General features: G+C 52.5%; 3 protein-coding genes and 1 long non-coding RNA gene across 8 annotated transcripts; 1 reads left to right on the forward strand and 3 right to left on the reverse strand.

Annotated features, from left to right (window-relative positions):
• Nucleotides 1–76: 76 nt before the first annotated feature.
• B4GALT2 (beta-1,4-galactosyltransferase 2) lies at nucleotides 77–9787 on the reverse strand. Of its 2 annotated transcripts, XM_081305969.1 has the most exons (8): nucleotides 9548–9787; nucleotides 8489–8923; nucleotides 7673–8028; nucleotides 7230–7465; nucleotides 4016–4206; nucleotides 3667–3789; nucleotides 3446–3550; nucleotides 77–945 (listed from the first exon to the last, which is right to left on the reverse strand). In XM_081305969.1, the coding sequence occupies exons 2-8, from the start codon at nucleotides 8614–8616 to the stop codon at nucleotides 795–797; spliced, it is 1290 nt and encodes a 429-aa protein (XP_081162095.1). In that variant the 5' UTR covers nucleotides 8617–8923; nucleotides 9548–9787; the 3' UTR covers nucleotides 77–794. The 2 variants fall into 2 exon arrangements, with proteins under 2 accessions (XP_081162095.1, XP_081162096.1); XM_081305970.1 differs by lacking the exon at nucleotides 8489–8923 and having other exon boundaries at nucleotides 9548–9783.
• An 836-nt stretch (nucleotides 9788–10623) lies between these two features.
• ATP6V0B (ATPase H+ transporting V0 subunit b) lies at nucleotides 10624–14036 on the reverse strand. 3 transcript variants are annotated; one of them, XM_081306187.1, is made up of 8 exons: nucleotides 13852–14036; nucleotides 13108–13156; nucleotides 12797–12880; nucleotides 12591–12668; nucleotides 12340–12409; nucleotides 12173–12224; nucleotides 11782–11972; nucleotides 10624–10934 (listed from the first exon to the last, which is right to left on the reverse strand). In XM_081306187.1, the coding sequence occupies exons 1-8, from the start codon at nucleotides 13916–13918 to the stop codon at nucleotides 10908–10910; spliced, it is 618 nt and encodes a 205-aa protein (XP_081162313.1). In that variant the 5' UTR covers nucleotides 13919–14036; the 3' UTR covers nucleotides 10624–10907. The 3 variants fall into 3 exon arrangements, with proteins under 3 accessions (XP_081162313.1, XP_081162314.1, XP_081162315.1); XM_081306188.1 differs by lacking the exon at nucleotides 13852–14036 and adding an exon at nucleotides 13248–13845; XM_081306189.1 differs by lacking the exon at nucleotides 13108–13156 and having other exon boundaries at nucleotides 13852–13989.
• Nucleotides 14037–14045: 9 nt separating this feature from the next.
• Nucleotides 14046–14915, forward strand: LOC308655852. The gene is made up of 3 exons (XR_014023526.1): nucleotides 14046–14157; nucleotides 14329–14440; nucleotides 14634–14915. It is a non-coding gene; the product is annotated as an uncharacterized lncRNA (long non-coding RNA).
• Nucleotides 14916–16098: 1183 nt separating this feature from the next.
• DPH2 (diphthamide biosynthesis 2) lies at nucleotides 16099–19870 on the reverse strand. Of its 2 annotated transcripts, XM_081306185.1 has the most exons (6): nucleotides 19335–19870; nucleotides 18960–19072; nucleotides 18490–18713; nucleotides 17372–18055; nucleotides 17109–17285; nucleotides 16153–17029 (listed from the first exon to the last, which is right to left on the reverse strand). In XM_081306185.1, exons 1-6 carry the CDS (start codon nucleotides 19479–19481, stop codon nucleotides 16905–16907), a joined length of 1470 nt encoding a protein of 489 aa, XP_081162311.1. In that variant the 5' UTR covers nucleotides 19482–19870; the 3' UTR covers nucleotides 16153–16904. The 2 variants fall into 2 exon arrangements, with proteins under 2 accessions (XP_081162312.1, XP_081162311.1); XM_081306186.1 differs by lacking the exons at nucleotides 18490–18713; nucleotides 19335–19870 and having other exon boundaries at nucleotides 16099–17029.
• Nucleotides 19871–21333: the final 1463 nt, after the last annotated feature.

Consider the following 21333-nt stretch of genomic DNA (forward strand, 5'->3'; position numbering starts at 1 on the left):
CCAGGTACCCTCCTAACACAACTCAGAGCAACTAGATAGTGGGACCCAAGTCCCCATCCCCAAACAAAGATGCTGCTCCATTCACGTTTTTTTACTAAAGCACCCACACAAGTTTCTGTGCAATGTACAAACACGAGCCCTGGGGTGTCGTCTGCCTCCTCTCTTGAGACAGGGAGGCGGGAACCAGACTGACTGATCCAAGCTCCTCCCACCCCCCCATGCAAAGGCCAATCCCAAGATCCCAGGCAGCAACACAGCATCCCCTCTGGTCCCCTCCTGGGGCTGCTCCTCAGCAGAGGGTGCACCAAAGGTTGCCCTCTACAATATTGAATGAAAAAGGTTTCCCCTCCCCTGGGAGCATGGGGGATCCCCAGGTCTGAGAATTCCCCCTGGAAGAGAAAATGCCCCCTAGTCATATCTCCCACCCTTTCAGGCCCTAGGGGACTCAAGGGGGGGGAAACTGAGGCACAGAGAGGTGGAGTGACCTAGCCCAGGCCACTCCGCGAGGCAGTGCAGGGGCTGGCCCGACCCTGACAGAGAGAGGGGCTGGGCTGGGGGAGTCGGGTAGGAAGAGTTGACCCCAGAGAGGGCCACACTTGAGGGGCCTGCCCAGACCAGAAGCCCCTCAAAGTGGGTTCTGAAACTTCTAGGTGCAGCTGGCAGGTCTACTGAAGACCCTCAGAAAACAGCCCAATCTCAGTCCTGGGGGTCCCTCACATAGCAGCTGCCAGCCAGGCTGTAGGTCAGTCCTCTGACAGGCATTCCTTGGCACCAAGAGCCTTTGTCCATGAGTGTCAGCCCCGAGCGGGCCATGATGGAGGGCGCCCAATGTCCACTGTAATGTTGGTGAAAAGTGGTTGCCGAGACACTTCTAAGACCTGGTACCGCACAGACCCGATGCCGTCCCGCTTCATGGTCAGCTTTGTATTTTGAATCTTGGTAAACCTAAAGGATGGAAATGAATCCAGATCAGGGCTAACTGCCAATATAATATAGGATCTCTGGGGCCAAGGCTCAAGTCGTCATCCTCGTTTAGTGGTGACTCACTGGAGCCCTTTGCTCTTGCATTTACTCTTGAAACACAGATCTCAACTCCTTCTGTCAGAAAACAAATGATAGCCTCACAGATCTCTTAGCTCAGACCTTCCTTCTAAGCTAAGCTATAGACACAGACAGGCATCCCACAAGCATCTCAAAAAGCAATGTGTCCAGTGTGAGACGTATCATCTTTAACCCCCAAACCCATTCCATCCTCTCTATTCCTCATCCTTTAGTCACTCAACTTCCCCCATCTACTTGCTGAGCACTCCCTGTGTACTAGGTTGTGCTCTAAGCACCAGGGATACACCAATGATCATAACAGATGAGGTCTTTCCTTTCCTGGCAAGTCTATATCACTAGCAGAGACAGGTAACAAGCAAGAAAAACCTCAGAATGCTAAGGGGACAAGGTGGCTGCCTTTGAAGGAGTATGTGACACTGAGCTGAGGGTAAGGGGAGGAGCTTTCTAGGCAGAGGTTAGATAGAGCACTGCTGCCCCTAAATTGGGAACAAGGTTTTAGATAGCTGTGTGGCTAGACCTGTGCGCTAACAGGAAAAACAGATTACCTTGTAGGTCAGAGCATATATGGGCAGGTCTCTCTGTAAGTAAGAGGAAGCAGTTATATTTGGTGAGTGAGAAGTCACCAAGGGACTCTTAAGCCAGGTGGAGGAGGGGTATACACTACAGAAAAACAAAGGGGAAGCAGGGAAACTTGTCCAGTAATCCTGACAGTATCAGAGATTGGGGTAAAGCTAGAAAAGGGGAAAACAGACAGGTTCAATATGTTTTGTGGGGTTTGAATATATAGGGTGAGGGAAAGAAGAATCCAGGAAAACTCCTAAATTTGAGGCAAAGTCAACTAGGTAGATAGAACCATTATCTAGAGTTCCTTAACCCAGAAATTTCTTGCAATTAGCCATTTCCACACTCAGCAGATATCAGTAATAGATGAGGACACCCAGACAAGCTCCTCCCACAAGACCAAGGCTGCTATTGGACTTTTGGAGCTCTTCTCTTACCCTCATACTCACCCTGTTTCCATCCTCCCAGTCCTTCTGAGCTCAGCTTAGACCCCTCTTAGACCTCTCAGGGTGGTGCCCTTTCCCTTAGCTTCTCTAAAGCCCCTCTTCCCTATCTGTCATCCCTTTCCTGCTGACCATGGTTTGTACCTGAACCACCTTCTTTTTCATCAGGTCACTGGACTCTATGGCCTCATACTTCTGCCAAACTCCAACCCTGAATCAGTGCTGCAAACCATCTCTCTTGTTCCTACCCTGGGAAAATCCTATTATCCAAGCTGGGGGCACAGCACACCCACAGGTCCTTGCTCCAGCATGCCCCCTCAGGCTCTATCAATTTCTTCAGGACTGATCCACATCCTCTTTAGCTCTGCCCAACAGCTGGGTCAGCCTTTACCTTCCTTGAGCTCAGAAAAATCAGCCTTCCAAACACAAATCTGACCATCCTCTGCACCACTCAAAGCCCTTCTACAGCTCCCCAGACCCTCTGGGGCAAAAGTTAGACTCCCAACCTGGAAACACCTAGCAATGATCACTACCTACTATTACTCCTGACCTTCAGGTATGTTGAAACTCTTAGTCTCGGTATATTCCATGCACGTTCACATTCTAGGCTCTTACAAATACAATTCCTTTCATCCACAATGGCTTCCTTCATTAGCCTGGAGAATACTATGCCCAAGGTAGGTGTGACGTAAGAGCAAATAACAACTATTTTCAAATTCCAGCTTACCCTTACCTCCTCCCTCCAAGAAGCCTCCCACCATCACACTCTCTTCTGCCCTCATCACCTTGTGCCAAAACTGCCTATCTGCTTGCCTAGAATGAGCTTCATGATGGGGATTTGGTATGACTCCCATTCCCACAAGATCTGGCACTAGTTGAAGATAAGCATCAGGAAGCCCACATGCTCTTTAGGCCCTTCTCCCAGCCACCCCAGATATTACATAGGGCTCCCTCCCTATGAGATGGAGCTGTCTCCTCCCATCTCAGTGCCTCACACTGTCTTTCCAATCCCCACCCCACCTGTTTGGGGCAACTGTTTTCAGGTTCCCAGGAGCTGTGCCCCAAATACCACTCTCTTATAAGCAGGGGTCACCCATGATGTACAAATGAGGTATCCGAATACACCAATGGAAATGCAAAGGACTCAGTTATAATTCTAGCTTAATTTCTAGTCATATGAATAAATCAAACTAGGGGTGCTAGATACCTAGTGGGTAGGGGATAAGGACTGGTAGCCTCTGGGGTCAAGGATGTTTACAGGCCACATCCAGGAGGTCAAGGATTAAGGGCACTTGGGGTCAAGACTTGAAGATATTGGGAAGTCACCTCTAGGAGTAAGAGATTAGGGGAACCTGGGGTCAGGGATGCTGGAGGGTCACCTCTGAGGGTTGGGCTCGTTATGCTTGTCCCGGTCGTGCTTGATCATACGGTAGCGGCCTATTCGGATGTCTGGGCGTGAGATCTTCATCCCAGTCAGGGAGATCCTGAGGATAGGGACAGATATACTGGAACAGGCACTGGGAGGGCAAGGGGCCCCACCCAATCTGCACTCACCCCCTCACCACCCAGTCTACTACCAGCCCTATCCGATCCTACTCACCGGTTGAAGATGTCATCATCCTCGCCACCCCAGCCCCAGTACTCGTTGGGGAAGCCATTGATTCTCAGAAACTGGGCCTTGCTCAAGCCTGACACACCTCCAAAGTAGCCAGCATAGGGCAGCCTATGGTATGGGAGGGCAGGTGTCAGGAAAAGCCACAAGGGGATTCAAGATGAAGGACCAGAGTTGGGGTGTAGGGACAATGACAATGTGTGACCTGGGGCCCAGGGAGGATCTGCCCTAGCCAGAAAGGTCTGGGCCAGGGGCTAGCAGGGCACTGGAGCTGGAGTGATGGCTTGACTGAAGTAGGGGTGGGGAGGTCCAGGTCTAGGTGAGAAAAGAGCCTCACCGGAAGCCAAATTTGTCCATGGCAATGGCAAAGTGGCGGGGCTGGTCGCCACAGCGGTACAGATTGCGATCATCCATGGGGACCAGGTCCACATCGCTGAAAATGAAGCAGTCATAGGCCGCGTCCTCCTTCAATGCCTCTAGGAAACCCACGTTGAGCAGCTTGGCCCGGTTGAAGGTGTCCTCACCATGCTGGGGTGGAGGGGGAACAGCAATACCTATTGCTTCACCACTTTCCAGAGCAATCCCAGGGACCCCCCAGACCCTCTCTCCCTGCATGGGTCCCTCAGACTCTAAGAATCAAATCTAACTTCACACCCTAGATCTGGCCTTCAAAGATCCTTCATGATTTGGTTCCAGTCTCTCTCTGGCCACTACCCTCAGATCCTAAGGCTCAACCACACTACATCCCTCAGCAGCCACAGAACATGCTAGACTCTCTCTCTCATCTCCAGGCCTTGGGGTTAACAGCTCCTCTTGCCTAGAATGCCCTTTTCTGCTTGCCAACTCATGTCTGGAAAGGGTCTCCTAACGAAACCTCCTGGTCCTGGTACCACTGCATTCTCCTTCTTATGGGTTTTGTTTATATTAACATCCAATTAAACTATTATATAGAGCTCTCATCTCATTCACTCCTTCAACATGCCCTGTGTCCTCCTTTGTGCCAGCAGGGATTCCAAAGATGAGCAGCCCTGGTCTCTATCTCTGAACATGTAGTCACAACATGAGACAGTGAGCATTCAAAATGACCAGTGTCTAAGAAACTGAAGCCACAGGGACTAAGCTACTCAGCCTTAGGCACCTGCCCACTCTTGTCCATTTGTTCAACATCCAACTCCCTGGTCAGCCTCTGAGATCAGGAGAGTACCAAACAAAATGACAAGTAGAGGGTTATAGGCAATCACATCCAGTGAGCCAGGGGGTCCCTGAGAAATGGGACTACAGGAATCCTGGCCATGTAGCCCCAAACACCAAATTCTGGACAAAGTGGGAAGGATACAACTGGAAGAGTTGGCTTATGAGCCCCTGTCCCACTCTAGACTTTTCAAGCTAAAGCTAGGGGCTCTAGGAGAGGAGGTCTGTGAGTGGATTCCTCTCCAACAAGATAAGCAATGGCTCCTTTATACCAGCCAAGCCTGAGTCTGATGGGCAGTAGCTGCTTTCCTCTGAAGCAGTAACCTACTCAATTTCTACCCTTTCCCTTCCCTCCAGCTCCTACACTTTCTCTTCTACCAGCCCTTGGAAGGACTGTCCATATTCTCCTGGATCTTAAGCACTTCTTTTGGCCTCTCTCACTACCTAGGAGCGCTCGGTTTCTCCCTCATGGCTCATAAATATGCCCAATTCTCTCCCTGGAGAGAGAGAGAGAAATCAAACCTCTTTAGGCCACCCTACCTTTTTCCTTTCCCTTCTTGGCAGAGTTAAAAAAAAAAAAAAAGAGTTGTCTCCAATCAGTTATTTCGTCAAATCTAATTCTTTCTCAACCCACTGCAATCTGCTTCCGCCCCCAACATGCCCCTGAAATGGCTCTTGCTGGGCCCACCTTGTTGCTAAATCCACTGGACATTTCTTGGTCTACATCCCTCCTTACTCCCCCACGGTGCTCACACAGCTGCCATGTTTCCTTCCTGACACGGACTGCTGGGCTTCCGGGATACCCACTCTCCTGGTTCTCCTGCCACCCTCTGGCCAGTCTACTCAGCCTCTGCGCCAGCCTCTCTCTCCACCCATCCGTGCAGTGCTGGCTTTCTCCTCCCACATCCCATGCTCTGTGGGTGTGTTGGATGTTGTTGGTTTTAGGGACCATCTACATACATGTTTCCAAATTCCTCTCTCAACTGCAGACCTCCCTCCTAGGTCCAGACTCATTGTCTAACTGCCTACAGAATGTTCCTCTTGTACTTCCCCCAGGCTCTCATAAGATGGGATTCAGAGTCATCCTCTCCCCAACACATGGCCCAGCTTCTGTGTTCCCCATCTCACTAACAGGTGTAGCCATCCACATGGCCAATAGCCAGTGAAGAAAGCCTCGTATTTTCTTGATATCTCTCTTTTCTTACTCTCTACTACTTGTGTGACATCTCTCCTTCATTCCTACAGCAACTGCCCCACGCAAATACACATTCACCATCTTTGTCCTGACAATCAAAACCTCTAACTAACTGGTCACCCTACCTCTAACTTCCTTCTTCCATTCACTCTCTATGTGCAACCACAATAATCTTCCTAAGAAGTAAACATACATACTATTCTCCCCTTAAAACACTGGTGCCTTATCACCTTCAGAATGCAATTCAACTGCTAAATATGCCTCCTATGACTCTTCTTGATTTGTCTTCCACCAATTCCTCCACCTAATCTTTGCTAACCAGTCTACATATTACACTGCACCTCAGCCAACAGTTCTTGATCACAAGAGACCAATTCTCTTGGTGAACACAGACTCCTCCATGTGCCTCCATCAATCTATTCATTCCTAAAGACCCATCTCAATAATTGCTTCCCAAACCCAGGGTCAGATAAGGCCCCTCTATGCTACTGTGGCCCCTTGATCCAACTTTAGTCATGTATCATCCTTCTGGAGTCTATAGGGAACCATGCCCAAGTCTAAGAGTTCTCTCAGGGAGGGCCTATATCAGATCCTCTCTGAGACCCAGTAGCAAGCCCTACAGGCCCCTTCTGATTTCCAGAAGAGGACAGGTTTAGATGCTATGCTAAGCCCCCCTGGCCTCAGCTGTGGCCAGCACCTGCCTCCAACAGCTCTAGGTTTTATCCCTCTTTTAGTATCTAACTCTTCCTCTCCTAGGTGACCTCAAAACCACCTCCTAGTCAATATACTCTATTGCAAGGAGGGCCTGCCCAAGTAGACAATAGGGCTGGTTATCTTCTATCCACACATCCACCAGTGTGCATACTAACATTCAAATGCATATATCCCTTCACATGCACATGAACCTTCCTGTGCACCCTAACAAAAGTACCCTCAAGTCCCTTCACATACCCACACAATTATTGGCACACAAGGACTTGTAGATGACTCCCAACCCCGTGTATGCACCAAGAGGCACATGGGTCCCCATACTCCTGAGCAGGCAGACTCACAGGTGTGGGTAGGTTCCTTGAGGGTTAGTGCCCATTCATTCCTCAAGACCCATCTAAACAATTGCTTCCCAAACTAGACCAGGCCCCTTTGTCAGGGACCCCAGAGAGCACACCTGATTGATGACATAGATGCCATAGCGTAGCCGCTGCCGCCTCAAGATGGGGTGCAGATAGTGGAGCCAGTAGCGCAGGTGATGCTCCCGGTGTCTAAAGGGGATGATGACTGCCACTGTCTGGGCTGGGGTGCAGTCAGGCGGTGTGTAGCGGCCCCCCAGAAGCACACCTGGGTTCTCCCTCTGCACCCGCTCCAGGGGCATGGGTGAGGTGAACTCAATCAGTAGTCGGCCCACTGCAGGCAGGATGGTGTCAGGAATCAGGGCCTTTGCCAGAATCCAGGGACACCAGCCCCCTGGGGGTGAGCAATGAACTCCAGAAATAGCCCTTTTTCAATTGACTTGGACCTTGGCATCCCCTTGGGTCAGGACTACATTCTTCCAGTCACACTGGTAAGACCCTCCTCCCACCCCTACAGACAGGCCCTACCCAACAGGCTCACCAAGACCAGGTGGTAGGTCAGGACAGGGTGGGAGGACAGGAACTGTGGGGCCGGGCCGGGCACTGGGGACCTCAGGGAGCCCAGAGCTGGGGGCAGTGGCGTTGGGCCGAGAGCAGTTGGTGGTGCTGCTGGCTGCCGGATGGAGGGCACGGGTGGGGCCACGGGCACTGAAGCGGCTGAAGAAGGCCAGATGCTGGGCGTAGACGTCAAAGTACAGGATGACGGCCACAAGGAAGTGCAGCAGGCAGAGAAGGAGCACAGCCTTGCAGACGCGCTCCAGCGTCCCCCCCAGCAGTCTGCTCATCCCGCAGGCGGCCGCCGGCCCGCCCAATGGGCCCGGGCATCCGGCTGCCGGCCTGAACAGGAAGGGAGAGAAACAGACCCCGAAGGTCAGGGCAGGATGGGCAAAGCTGCCTACTCGCCTCCTGTCCAGCTTCTCACACTCAGAGATCCACATCCTCACTTACCTGCTCACACCCTTGTCACTCACAGAATCACACCCTACCTGCCATCACCCCAACAACTGCTGGCAACTAAGAGCTCACCCCAGTACTAAATTACCTGCACTTATACTCCTTGTCCTCCCTGACACATATACACACCCAGGTACACACCCTTATTGCACAACTCTATACATATGTACTCCCAGGAACGTGGACACAGTGAACTCTGATTACACAAGTTTGTTCCTAAGCATGGAAACACATTTAGCTACAGACCTGTATGTGCACCTGTGCCCCAAGGAACAGATGCCCCACAGGGCAGCATCCTCAACCCAGGGCTCAGGGCTTGGGGAAGGGGAAGGGGACCACTTACTGAGTAGCTACAATGCAGGAACACTTCATACTCATGACTTCATTTAGTCCTTCCAGGAGCCATGGTGAGGTCTCAGAGGAAAGCAGGCCAGGCCAACTGGGACCAGGCTGGGAAGTGGCCCTCAGCATTCCAAGGGGGCCCAAATATGGGCAGGATATTTATGGGATCCCTTCCCACAAGAGCAAGGGGCCAAAGTACAGGGTTGGGCAGGGGATAACCGTCATTTAAGATAGGCCAGCTCTGGAGTCTGCCTAGCACCGCTGGTTCTGATTTCCAGAAGAGGACATGTTTGGGCCCTGGAGATGGGCACAGTTCTGGGGAGGGGCTTTCCTGGGCCATGGCTCTAGGTGTGGTTCCAACAAGGCAGCAACCACTCTGGGTAGTGCTCCAGGGACAGGGCGTCTCACTCACATACATAGAATCGCAGGAACATGCCTGGACCCAGCAGAAGTCCCACACTCAGACACACAGAGAACTACATACAGAGTGGCAGACACACCCGGTGGCGGTAACCCAAGAGCCCCACACTCACCCACAAAGCTTCTGCTGCCGGACTTACACAGCCATACATCCAGACTCCCGGGCAGCTCACACCCAGACCCACGTGCAAGCATTCCCTCCCCTCCCTCCCGGGCAGGGTTCTGGGTCAAGCTGGCCGCCAGGCTGAGGGGTACATTTGGGCGGGGCTGGGAGGCTGAACACGTGGCACCCCGGGTTGGGGGAGGCAGCAGAGACCGGGTGGGTGTGGAGCCTGGGGGGGCGCGTGGAGTGGGGGGAGTGTGAGGCGGAGGCCGAGGCAAAGGAGACGTGAACGAGGCGCCTCCCCGAGCCACGAGGCCAGGGCGAGCGAGGACAATGAGGGAGGCTGGCTGGGGGCGGGCGGAGGAGCCCAGGGTTGGGGGTGGGGTGGGGTGAAGCCAGGCAGGGGGCTGCCCGCCGGCGCCTCGCGCTCACCCACTCTAGGGTTGGGATCTGGGGCCGCGCTCGGGCAGCCCCTCACGGGGCCGGATCTGAAATCTTGGGGCCCTGGGTGGGGGGCCGCGCGCGCCCTCATCTCACCCGGAGCTCGGGGCTCAGCAGGGGACGCCGCTCCAGCTCGGGCAGGGCTCCCGGCTCCGGCAGCTGCGGTCGGCTCCGTCCCCCATTGCCCGGCCCCGCCGCCTCCCGCCGCCGCGGGCCATGGAGCCGAGCCGCCCCGGGGGGCAGGGCGGGGCCGGGCGGCCAGGCAGACCCACGGACCGGCGGACCGACGGACCACAGAGCCTCCGCCTCCCTCCCGCGCTACGGCGCCTCGGAGGGGCAAGCCCGGCCGGCGCGTCCGCGCGCGCGCGTCACCGCGGCCCCCGCCTCCAGCGCGCCCGCACGCGCCGCGCGCCGCTCCGGCGCCTGCCCGCGGCCGAGCGCGGCCCAGCCGGGCGACGCGGAGGCCCTGGACCTGGGAGAGGCACCGGGAAATCTGTCAGGCTCCTCCAAGGGCTTGGCTTAGAGGTCGGACAGGGGAGGGTGCAGACTGGCCAAGCCCTTTAATCCTGGTCTGGCGAGTGGGCCATCTCAGGCAGGGGTCTAGGAAATTTGTCAACTCTTCCTGGAGAGCATCATTAAAGGTCGGCTAAAGTACAGGGGGTTTGTGTTTGTCGGGACCTTGAAAGGTATGGATTGGAAGTGGCTGGGGCTTTTAGGGTACCAAGCGGTTGGGTAAGGTTAGGAGCAATTCAGAGATTAGACAGGAGTGAGCAGAGCTGGACAAGACCCTAAGAATGTGGAACAGAGTAGAGGTTGTTGAGAGAAGATGGATGCAGGGGCAGAACTCTCAGAGGCAAAGGTGCAGAGGGTGACATGCCTGAGGTTAGGCCATACAACTTGGGCGTAGTGGACAGGGCCCCAAGGACATGGGACTGGGAGGATCCCAGGCACAAAATCACCAAGGGGCTCAAATTCCAGATTCAGTCATCCTTTCAAGAAATATTTTCAGGGGTCACAGAGCCCTTAACTCAGCATTCTCTCTCCACCCAGGAGCCAACTCTGTTTAGGGCAGAGGCATGTACAGAGCTAGAAAGTTGGCATGAGCTTGAGGCACATAAGCCCTTTACCCTTCTTCTGTGAATGGTGGCGCAAGAGGTCAATGGAGGCACTGACCCAGACATATACCACATTTATTTCACAAACATTGGGAAGATGGGTTGGGGGTGGAGATGGGGGGTACAGGTGCACAGCTGTACAGAATCGCCATCAGTAGCCCACTGCCCATACTGAGGATTCAGCCTGGACTGCAGTGCCTCCAAGTCAACAGACAGCAAGAGGAGTGCAGGGAGGGCCCCGAACACCAAGCCCCCTGAAAGGCTACGGGGCACAGCTCCAGCTGTCCCAGGAAAACCAGCAATAAATAAGAGTAGGGCACGGCCCCACCCACACAGATCACCTAGTCACCCATCTTCACTCTGGAGGTCTGCAAAAGAAGAACAGAAGTTAGGTAGGGACAAAGGAATAGGTAAGAGAATGACCAATGACAAGATCAGACCCAGCAAACCCATGTCTGGGTGGACACATCACAAAAGATGAATAACCAGGGGGCCAGGGTTATGGCTCAGTGGTAGAGCACTTGCCTAGCACGTGTGAGGCACTGGGTTCGATCCCCAGCACCACATAAAAATACACAGATGTCCATCCACAACTAAAATAAATAAATAAATAAATAAATAATGAATGGATGGATGACCAGATCAGGATAGATGCACTGTGACAAATAAATGATTGGAGACAACCAGAGTTATGCTATAGAACAGACAGCTGGAGAGAAGAAGCATATGAACAGTGCCAGTCACCAAGAGTCAACCCAGTCAAGCACCTCAAGTCACATTTATACACTGAGGCTGATCCTTAGTTATAAACCCACAGTATGAGACAAAAAAGACATGTTTTAGACATGCTGTCACAGACAGAAACATACTTAGGCCCTGAGAGAGACAAACACATCAAGCCAGACTGATAGACACTGACAAGATCCCAGCATGGTCCAGACCACAAAGACATCATCTATATTTCTAGAGACAGTAGACAGGAAGAGGATGACAGATAAACCAAATAACAGATAAATGAGAGATATACACATATAAAGCAACAAAAAAAGTAGGAAAAAAATTTTAAAGCCTTAAAAGAGGAGACAGGAGATAGGAATGAGGTGGTGGAAGCTACCCAAGAATTCTACAGTCCCATGGGTAGAAAAGGAAGCTCTTTAGGAGGGTAAAGATGAGTTGGAGACAAGGACACAGAGGCTCCCTAAGGGGATTCAGCACCTGAAGGATTGCGACGATGACCCCAAAGAGGCCGATGGCACTTCCAAATATTTCCACGATGAGAATCTTTACAAAGAGACTGGGGTTCTGAGCGTCAGCCAGGGCCGCCCCACTGCCCACGATGCCCACGCAGACTCCACAGAAGAGGTTAGACAGACCCACTGTGAGACCAGCCCCAAACATGGAATAGCCTGGGGAACAGAAAAGGGCTCAATGAGGCCAAGCCAGAAATGGGTGAAGATGAAGGGCTAACGGGACCAATTCCCACCCTAACCCTGATGAGCAGGCCAAAGTAACTGAGAGAATATAAAAAGGAGAAATCCAAGCTGGGAGGTAGGAAGCAGGAAGCAGCTGTGAAGCCCCTGCTTTGCATATTTACATACCCACCTACCTGCGTGGTAGTTTCGATGACCAATGGCCTGAGGGTCAGTGGCACTGAAAGGCTGCAGAGGGCAAAAAAGTAATCAGAAACCACCTGTCATGCATCCCATTCCCTATCTCTATGCAATGCGGGTAACACACTGGAATGGATGCCTACCCCACCCTAGTCTTCCTTACCTCAGCCATGTTGCTAATGACAATTGCCATGATGATGCCGTAGATAGCCACAGCCTCACAGAAGATGATGCTGGAAGTGGTAAATGGCAAAAGTAGGGACAGGAGGTGAACAAGAGAAGAAGATGAGAAAGAAACCAACTTTCCTCCCCCAGAAGTCCCCAGCAGCCTTTCCTCATCTCATATCTCACCCTGTCAAGAGGCAGGCAGCCCTTCCACAGCTGGATCTGACAACCACTGGTCTTTACACTTACCTGACCAGGTTCTTGGTCTTGATTCTGGGGGCCTTCACCCCTCCCCCAATGATGGAGGAGCCTGTAATATAGATGCCCCTGGTGAAAGGATAAGAAACTGGTGAGCACAGCCCAAGCTGTCACTGCCCCCAGGATGACTAAAACCCCAGTGACACCACCTGCCATGACTCAGTGCCTCCCCATAGTCCCACTATCCCAATATTCACCAGGCTGCCCCAACCACAGACAGGGAGATTGCCAGGCCAATGCCTAGGTTCGACCACATGAAGGGGGAAGTCTCAGTCAGGAACCTGGTGAGGAAACAAGGAAAAAAGCAGTTCAGCTCTGTTAGGAAAGGGGGCACAAAACCCTTAGCCTCCCCTCCCCTCCAACTCCACCAGTCCTAGATACTGCAACAACAGACTAAATATCTCCCATGATCCATGCCCCCAGCAGCTTGGGGTGATGTGGGGCAGGGGCTCCCACCACAGAAGAAAGCAGCAGCTCCTAGTGGAATTCTCTTCCTGCCCTCCCTTACCATGCCACATCAAAGCGGAAGCCCAAGTCAAAAATGGTGTAGCAGATCCCTGCAGTAGCGAGAAAAAAGGGTTAGGGGCTGCTCTCTAGAGAGAAGCTCCCCAACCTACAGAAGTACTGCTCAGCTGACCCGCAACCTACATCAGAGTAAAGGGAGAGTCCTCAAGCCGCCAAGTGAACCAGATACCTCCGCTCAGGCCTCCATTTTCTGCCACTCCCTCGTAACATCTCCCTCAATGACACCAAGCCCCAAGACCCTCCAGACACGCCAGGGCAGGCCAGAACGCCCTGGAGAAAGGGAGGGAGCAGGTGCTCCGTCCGGGCCCGGCCGGATCCCGCCGGCCCAGTCAAGCCGCTGTTTACCCAACAAGCTGTGGGTGGGGGAGGGCAAAGGATGGGAAAAGAGGAACCGGAGCAGCCGGCTCACGACCCACACTGGTCGGTCGGGAGCAAGAAAATGAAGACAGGAGTGAAACATGAGTGATGGCAGGGCTGACAGGATAGAGCTAGCACTGCTCTCGCGGCCCCCAACTTCCGCCGCCCGCGCCCTTCATAAGCAGCGGGAGCCCTGGCCTCCTCTGTCGCGTTCAGAGGCCCCAACAGGCTAGAGGCAAGACCTGGAGCCGGGGGCAGAGGGCCGCGCTGGGGCCTGGTATTGCTGGCAGGCAACCCCCTTTCCCCGCGGGACTCCAGCCCCGCCAGCTCGGCCAGGACGCTGCCCCCGCCCGCCTGGGCCCGGCCTCACCCACGACGAGCGTGCAGGCCCAGAAGGCCACGAAGACCCCGGAGTAGAGCAACGCTAGCCCCGTCATGGCGGCAACGACAGCAGGGGTCGGAACGGTGGGGCCAGAGCTAAACCGCGTCCCAGCGTCCACCGTCCGCCCCGCAGTCTGTCCGCCCGCCCCGCAGCATCACCTGACGCGCCCACGTGACGCCCTGGGACCACGTGACTCCACGCCGGGCCCTGAGCTGCTGAGCCACTCGTCTGGAGCGTGGCGACGGCGGACGACTGGCGCTAAGCATTGTGGTGGTTGTAGTCGCGCGCCTCCGGGTAGGCTCCGGCGCCTTCCTCACGAGATACTCGGGCTTTTAGCGTGTCCCCGCCCTCCCCCCCCCCCCCCCCCCCCCCCCCGTCTCATACCTGAGTCTAGTCTGGGGCCTCTGTGGTTTAACCTCCAACCACTGCTGATCCTTCGGACCTTTGTCCTTCTACCAATTCCAGGAGAGTGCGGAGCTGTTCCTCCCGCTGAAGTATGCCTCTTCATCTTATCCCCTGGCCAACACCCATTGGTTCTTATAAGTCATTCTTCCAGGACGCCTTCCCTAACCCACAGGCAGGGTGGGCCTGCCTGCTGTGGGTTCCCTAGAGGCCCCCGAGATACGTATAAAATTTAACTAAGGTCATGTAACCTCCCTGCTTCAAGGCCTCAATGGCTTCCATTTTCATTCAAAGAAAAAAAAAATCTTACAGTGGCCTAGCGATGCTGCTCCCCATACCTCTTACCTGAATTTTTGTTTCTTTTGCAGTGCAGATGGAGAGAACCCAGGGCCTCGGGCATGCTAGGCAAGGGTTCTACTATTGAGTGACATTCCCAACCCTGACTACATCTTCTAATACTCCTCCACTCTCTCTTCTGGCTACACTGTTCTTGCTATTCCCTGACTGTTCCAGCCATGCCCCCACTTCATTGCTCTTGAATTCATTCCCTCTGCCTCTAATTATTCAGGTGACTCTACTTTATAACGTCTTTACTCACCTTCTTCAAAGTCCTTCCCTGCTTAGTCTGTGTAACGTTGCAACTTTCCCAGCTTTGTTTCCCCATGGTACATAGTTAGCACCATTTTTTTTTAAAGAGAGAGAGAGAGAGAGAGAGAATTTTAATATTAATTTTTTAGTTTTCAGCGGACACAACATCTTTGTTTGTATGTGGTGCTGAGGATCGAACCCGGGCCGCAAGCATGCCAGGCAAGCGCGCTACCGCTTGAGCCACATCCCCAGCCTATTAGCACCATTTTGTATACCAAGTGTTTCATTCTGTTTGTCCATCAGAGTGTCTTTCTGTTATTCTCACTGCTGCATTACCGGTGCCTGGCAGAGTGGGTCTTCGATGCATGTTTATAAAATACATGATTGGCCAGGTGTGATGGTATGCCGTAATTCCAGGGACTCCATAGGCTGAGGCAAGAGGATGGAAAGCTCAAGGCCAGCCTCAGCAACTAATCGAGATTCTCAAAAAATAAAAATAAAAAAGTAAAAAGCTCATTGGTAAAGTACCCCTTGGTTCAATCTTCAATCCCCTGTACTAAAAATAAATTTTAAAAATTATATTTATTTATTTATTTATTTTATAAGTAAGGCCTCTGCCTCTACCATTAGACTGGGCACTCCAAGGGCAAGAAACCAGAAGATCTGGAAAATGCCAAACGTGGAGAATGAAGGTGAGTCTTTTCAAGTTATTCCTCTAAATCTTTTTTTTAAAAATATATATTTAGTTGTAGATGTACACGGTATCTTTATTTTTTTATGTGGTTCTGAGAATTGAACCCAGTGCATCACATGTACTTGGCATGCACTCTACTACTGAGCCATAACCCCAGCCCTATTCCTCTAAATCTTTAGGGCCCAGCAACTCCAGTTTGCTTGAAGCACTATGTTGGTTTATGCCTGTAAACCCAAATGGACTTTACACTCCTTTTCTTCTGACAATTATTTTTTTCGTCCACAAGATCCAGCTTAGGTATTCCCTTTGGGAAGCCTCTTGAGTCTTTGTCAGGTGCCTGCTACGGAATTCAGCGGCCCCACGGGCTTTCCTCTTCACACTATTCACAGTACTGTTCACAGTGGTCACTGAATATTTAACTGTTTCTCTTCCCAGCTACACAGTGAAGACAGTAATCTGGTTAAATACAATTCACATCTCTCTCCATAGAACGTAAGTGTTTGATGAACAAAAAGAAACAGAAGGAGAAAAAGTATCTGGTTTATTTAAGTTTCTGTGATCTCCCCGAGAAAATAAGACTGAGTTGACACAGACCAACACAGTCCAATAAGAGTTTTCTACAGTGATGCGAATGTCCTATAATTGTGCCATCCCTTCATGCAGCTAATTGAGTGCTTGAAATGTGATTAGCATGATCACAAAACTGAGTTTTAATCTACTTAATTTCAACTTAAATAGCCAATAGCCATATGTGTCCAGTAGCTAAGATCCTGAATAGTACAGATCTAGACTAGTTGATTCTCACCTAGGAGCATCTGAGAACCCATGGGGGATATATCAATGTCTGGAGGCATTTTTTGGTTGTCAAAATTGAGGGACAATGCTTCTGATGCCTAGTGGGCATTCTGCTAAACATTCTAACATAAACTGTACAGCTTCCTCAACAAATAATTATCTGGTCTCAAATGTTAACAGTGCTGAGGTTGAGAAACTGTGGTCTGGACCATCAAGCACCTGCCTTTTAACATGGGTAGACCCTCAACTGCAGACCAGAAACGGGATTAGCTACTCAGTCCTGGACTGCTACAAGGACTGATGGGCCCAGGACTCAAGGAAGCCCCCAAGCCTTTTGCCCATCAGTCAAACAACAGGAAGTTACTAAGCCAATATGTGCCGAGCCTCAAAGCAGGGTAGAATAGGACAGGCTCAGGTCCCATCCTCAGTGAGGGCTGCCTGCCTTCTCTCTATCCAGTTTCCTTCAAAGATCCTGGGAAGATGATGAGAAGTTGGTGCAAAGAGCACTGAAGGTCCTAGCAGCAACTCCTAAGTTCCTCTGTGTCTCTGGCCCCATGTGCTATCAGCTGCTTCCCTCATCCTCGTATGCGATAGCAATCCCTCGTCTTCCACTCACAGCTTCTGTCACCGGAGTCTGACCCAGGCGGGGCTCTAGTCCCTGCCAGCTTCGGGAACTAAGGAAGGAGGCTGTAGAGAGAGGTGGCTCAGGCTGAGTGAGCTGATCTGGAGAAAGAGTACAGCAGGGGGCACAGATTTATACACTTACCTGCTGGGCTACTCTCAGCCAATTCCAGTTGGGGCCGTGGGGTCAGAGCAGAGCATCCAGGATCATTTGATAAATGCCAGGCAGGTGGAGGTCGGAGCTCCCCAGAAATGAGTGACACATCTGGGGTGTCCCACAGCTCTGACTCAGGGGGTGGGAGGGGCACATGGAAGGGAGAGCCTGGAAAGGAAGGGGAGAGTGAATTCATGTTGGCCCCCCAACCCCATGCCCCAAGTTTCCAGTGCAGGTAGTGCTCCACCACTCACCGGGTAACAAGTCTGCATAATGTGTGAGATGAGGAGCCAGGCCTGGAGGTGGCCATGCAGGGTTGCAGGCAGCTTCCAGTTCACAAGGTGCCAGTATAGGCTGGAAGAAGCCACTAGAAAGCTGGGGGGCTAGGGCACCCAGAGGACAGGCCAAGAGCACAAAGACATCCATCTCAGGAAAGTTGGCAAGCTTGGCAGGGGTGGGCCGCCCCAAGGCCAACACATAGCTACGTTTGCCAGCAGACTTAGTTAGGTTCCGCAAGTGTGCTAGTGCTTCACGGTGTTGGGCCACACCCAGTGTGCCTGCCAGTAGCCCTATCACATGGGCATCTCTGGCCTTTTCCACCAGATACCGTCTTCGTGCCCTTAGCCGCCCAGCCCGGGCACTCTCATCCTGTGTCTGTCCTGTGTCTGGGCAGCAGGAGGAAAAGGGCTGCCCTGGTGCCCATCCCAAGAGCAGACGGCTGAGGTCTGGATCAAGTTCAGGGTCAGAGCTAGCTTCAGAGCCCCCTACATAGAAGGCACCATATTCTTCCAGACATCTTCCTAAGGCCAGGGGGAAGTGGCGCCCAAAACGTTCCAATGGTTCAGGCACTGGTCTGGGGGACCCCACTGGCAAGGGAAGAGCTGGGCTAGAGATAAGCAGATCCTTGTATCTTGGGCGCAGGAGAGTGGCCAAGGCCTCTGGAAGAGAAGGAGGGGGTGTCAGTGTTGGGGCTTGGTAAATTGCGAGTTCCCTCATCTCTAGGGAACCAAATGTGACCCAAAAGTGAAGGATGGGCAGGGTGTGGTGGTGCACATCTGTAATCCCAGTGGCTTGGGAGGCTGAGACAGGAGGATCACGAATTCCAAGCCAGCCTCAGGAACGGGGAGGTGCTAAGCAACTCAGTGAGACCCTGTCTCTAAATAAAATACAAAATGGGACTAGGGATGTGACTCAGTGGCCGAGTGCCCCCCGAGTTCAATCCCTGGTCCCTCCCACTCCGCCCTACCCCCCAAAAAAGTGAAGGATGGGGCCAGCCCATATCAATAGCTATATGGGAGTGTACTGAAATAGGGAAATTAAGGAACACAGCTGCGGGTCCACCCTTCCCTCCTGCATAGGCATAATTCCTCACCCAGGGCGTGGGCACAGGCTGGCTCACTCAGTAGCACTACAGGCGCTGTGGGATCTGGGTTCTGTGCTTCAAAGGCCTGGGCACAGAGCTCCAAGGCCACAGAACGTTGACCAAAGACGAAGGCAACAGGAAGAGGTCGGGCTGGGGGACTTAAGCAGGCTGGTCCAAAGTGTACAAGGGCCTGAGCTCCAGCTTGCTCAGCACCCAGTACATCTACACAGCAGCTACAGGAGAGAGACCATCAGTGAGAGAGGTTCTCATCTGGAAGTGAGTTGCTGTCATCAATAAGAAATACGGCCAGTGAAGAAAATGGTGAGATGAAAGGAAGACACTGTCACTGAGGGGAGCTAATATCAGGAGGAAAATCATCATCCTCTTGGAATCACAGCCATTGGAGGCACACAATGTCAAAGGGAAACCCCATAAAGCCTGGATCTCTAGGCCTGGCCCACTTATGCCTGAGTTCATACCTGCCATAGGCCGTATCCCCTAAAATGAACATCTTTGATCCTGTGGCTTCCTCCAGTCGTGCAGCCACGGCCCCAGCGTCTCCCAACAGCTGGTCTGGGAACTGCAAGGCCACCTGTAAGCGTTAAACCATGGAGTCAGGAATAGCCTCTGCCCTGCCAAGAGCCTCTTCAAAGGAAATCTTCTGGGAGCCCCCACTCGACCTCAAAGCCTGGAGTCTCAGAGCACTCCGCCTCATGGAGTGACTGGCGGGTGGTCTGCGCTGCGGGCAGACTGATACTCCCCAGTCCTCATCCTTAAGAAATCCCCAAGATCCTGATCCTCTTGGTGACCCATCGCAAGAGAAGCGAGCCAGCCCTCTCTAGGTCTGCTCTCACCCGTTGACACCCCACGTCGCGGACAAATCCAATGACTCGCTCCAGCTCGTATACACGGTCGAGGTCGGCGAGAGGAGTGAGCAGTCCCGGGTCGCCCGCCTCCCGCTGCAGAGCCGCCTCCGCGGGGCTGCTAAACGTAGACTCCATGAAGCACAGCTTGGGTGGCAGGATGCAGCAGGGGACTACCTCGGTCAACTTCGGGGCCCGTACCCTCAAAAGCAGTCCTCCAAAAAGCCACTTTTTGGGAAGAAGGGAAAACAGCTTGCCCACTACTCCTGGATTTCAACTACAAACGTGTAAACGCGTGCTCCGCTGGATACGGGTTTGTCAGGAGAGACTACTTCCGGGTTTGAGGCGTGGCCGATGGCAACCTTACCAATCCTAAATCAGCACCGCTCCTACTGTCCAATCCTCGCTTCCAGGTCCCACAGAGAACCAATGATCTGCCTGCGCCAGAGACCAGTCGGAAGTGCCGCAGAAGAAGGCGCGGGGCCTCCTGGGCGTTGTAGTTTCCCTAGCTGCGGATCCCCGCAGAGGCGAGCTGTCGGGTTCAGCCCACCGACCACCTACAGGAACATCGACGGACCGACGCCCTGAAAGTCACTATCCCGGGGCTCTCTACCACTACCCAGATCCTATCCGGCGGTTACTAATGATCTCATGTGCACTATATCGCCTGGGGGTGGGGGTGGACATCGTAGCACAATTTTTAACTCAGGGGCCGAACTGCCTGGGTTTGAATATCAATGCTTGGCCAACTGGTGTGGAAAAAGATGGAAAAAAAAAAGAATGGAGGACACAGTGAGGGGCTTAACAATAATACCTCCTGATAGGATTGTCCTGAGGGTCAAATTAATTATAACACTTTACAAATTAGTCCTTTGAATATCCCATTTGCTATTATACTCATGGCAGTCTGTCAATTAGGTAAACTTTTGAGCACTTATTGACCACCACGCACTACATTTCTAGTCTCTGAATTAAGAATTATCCCATTTTACAGAAAACAGACCCAGGTTTGAAGACTAAAAAGGCACAGTAGCCCGGCAAGGTGGCACAGGCCTGTAATCCCAGCAACTTAGAAGGTTGAGGCAGGAGGATCTCGAGTTCAAAGTCAGTCCCAGCAAAAAGTGCGGCACTAAGCAACTCAGTGAGACCCTGTCTCTAAATAAAATAGGGTTGGGGATGTAGCTCAGTGGCCCAGGTGCCCCTGAGTTCAATCCCGGGTACCAAAATAAAAAATAAAAAGACAGTAGGTCAGTGGCATGATCAGCATAAAAATCAAGTGTACTGATTTCAGAAGTCAAGCTTCAGATTCCTCATTCTCCTACTTTCTATAGCCTGTATTTGTCATGGGGAAGGGTGGAGGTGGGAGCAGAAGACACCTGGACACCAGGTGGGTGGAGGGAAATAAAACCTAAAAGTATGTGAAACACCTCCATCTTCTCCAGAAACACGGAGTCAAGAATAAAGTGAAAATGGGACTGAGGAGGGTTAGAGGAAGGTGGAAAGAGCAGCTTTATGATGACACAGGGGAACTGACGCCAACTAGTGTGGAAAAAGGTGGAATAAAAAAGAATGGAGGACACAGAACTTCTGCAATGGTTGGGAGGGGAAAATGGAGGGGGGATGAATGTGGGCATAACCAGTTCCCCTGTCAAGGGGACTCAAAGCTCATGGAAGGGAGTGAGAACTGGGTCCTGCTCTTCAGATTTTATGTGTGTGTGAGGGATATTGGGGATTGAACCCCAGGACACTCTACCACTGAACTGTATCCTCAGTGGTTCCCCCTCACTAAGTTGACAAGGCTGCCCTTGAACTTAAGATCCTGCTATCTCAGGCCCCGGAGATGCTGGAATTACAGGTGTGCACCACCATGCTCTGCAGATCTTACTAAGAAGGCTCGAGTGCTAGAGAGGCAGCCCAGGTGAATTATGGCTGAGAAGACAGAAAGGGAAGCAACACTGCAAAGGGAAGAAAGCAAGAGCAGGCCAGGTGC

Source organism: Spermophilus citellus, assembly GCF_964194105.1.
Source record: "Spermophilus citellus genome assembly, chromosome: 9".
In the NCBI taxonomy this organism is placed as follows: Eukaryota; Metazoa; Chordata; class Mammalia; order Rodentia; family Sciuridae; genus Spermophilus; species Spermophilus citellus.

Coding starts and splice junctions, on each gene's coding strand:
- ATP6V0B (XM_081306187.1), bottom strand. CDS start 13,918: ATGACGGGGCTAGCGTTGCTCTACTCCGGGGTCTTCGTGGCCTTCTGG. Junction 13,157..13,851: donor GGCCTGCACGCTCGTCGTGG/GTGAGGCCGGGC, acceptor TCGCTACTGCAG/GGATCTGCTACACCATTTTT. Junction 12,881..13,107: donor TTCCGCTTTGATGTGGCATG/GTAAGGGAGGGC, acceptor TTTCCTCACCAG/GTTCCTGACTGAGACTTCCC.
- DPH2 (XM_081306185.1), bottom strand. CDS start 19,481: ATGGAGTCTACGTTTAGCAGCCCCGCGGAGGCGGCTCTGCAGCGGGAG. Junction 19,073..19,334: donor GCGACGTGGGGTGTCAACGG/GTGAGAGCAGAC, acceptor TAACGCTTACAG/GTGGCCTTGCAGTTCCCAGA. Junction 18,056..18,489: donor AGCCTGTGCCCACGCCCTGG/GTGAGGAATTAT, acceptor CTTCTCTTCCAG/AGGCCTTGGCCACTCTCCTG.
- B4GALT2 (XM_081305969.1), bottom strand. CDS start 8,616: ATGCTGAGGGCCACTTCCCAGCCTGGTCCCAGTTGGCCTGGCCTGCTT. Junction 8,029..8,488: donor TCCTGCATTGTAGCTACTCA/GTAAGTGGTCCC, acceptor CTTCCTGTTCAG/GCCGGCAGCCGGATGCCCGG. Junction 946..3,445: donor AACGAGCCCAACCCTCAGAG/GTGACCCTCCAG, acceptor TCCATCCTTTAG/GTTTACCAAGATTCAAAATA.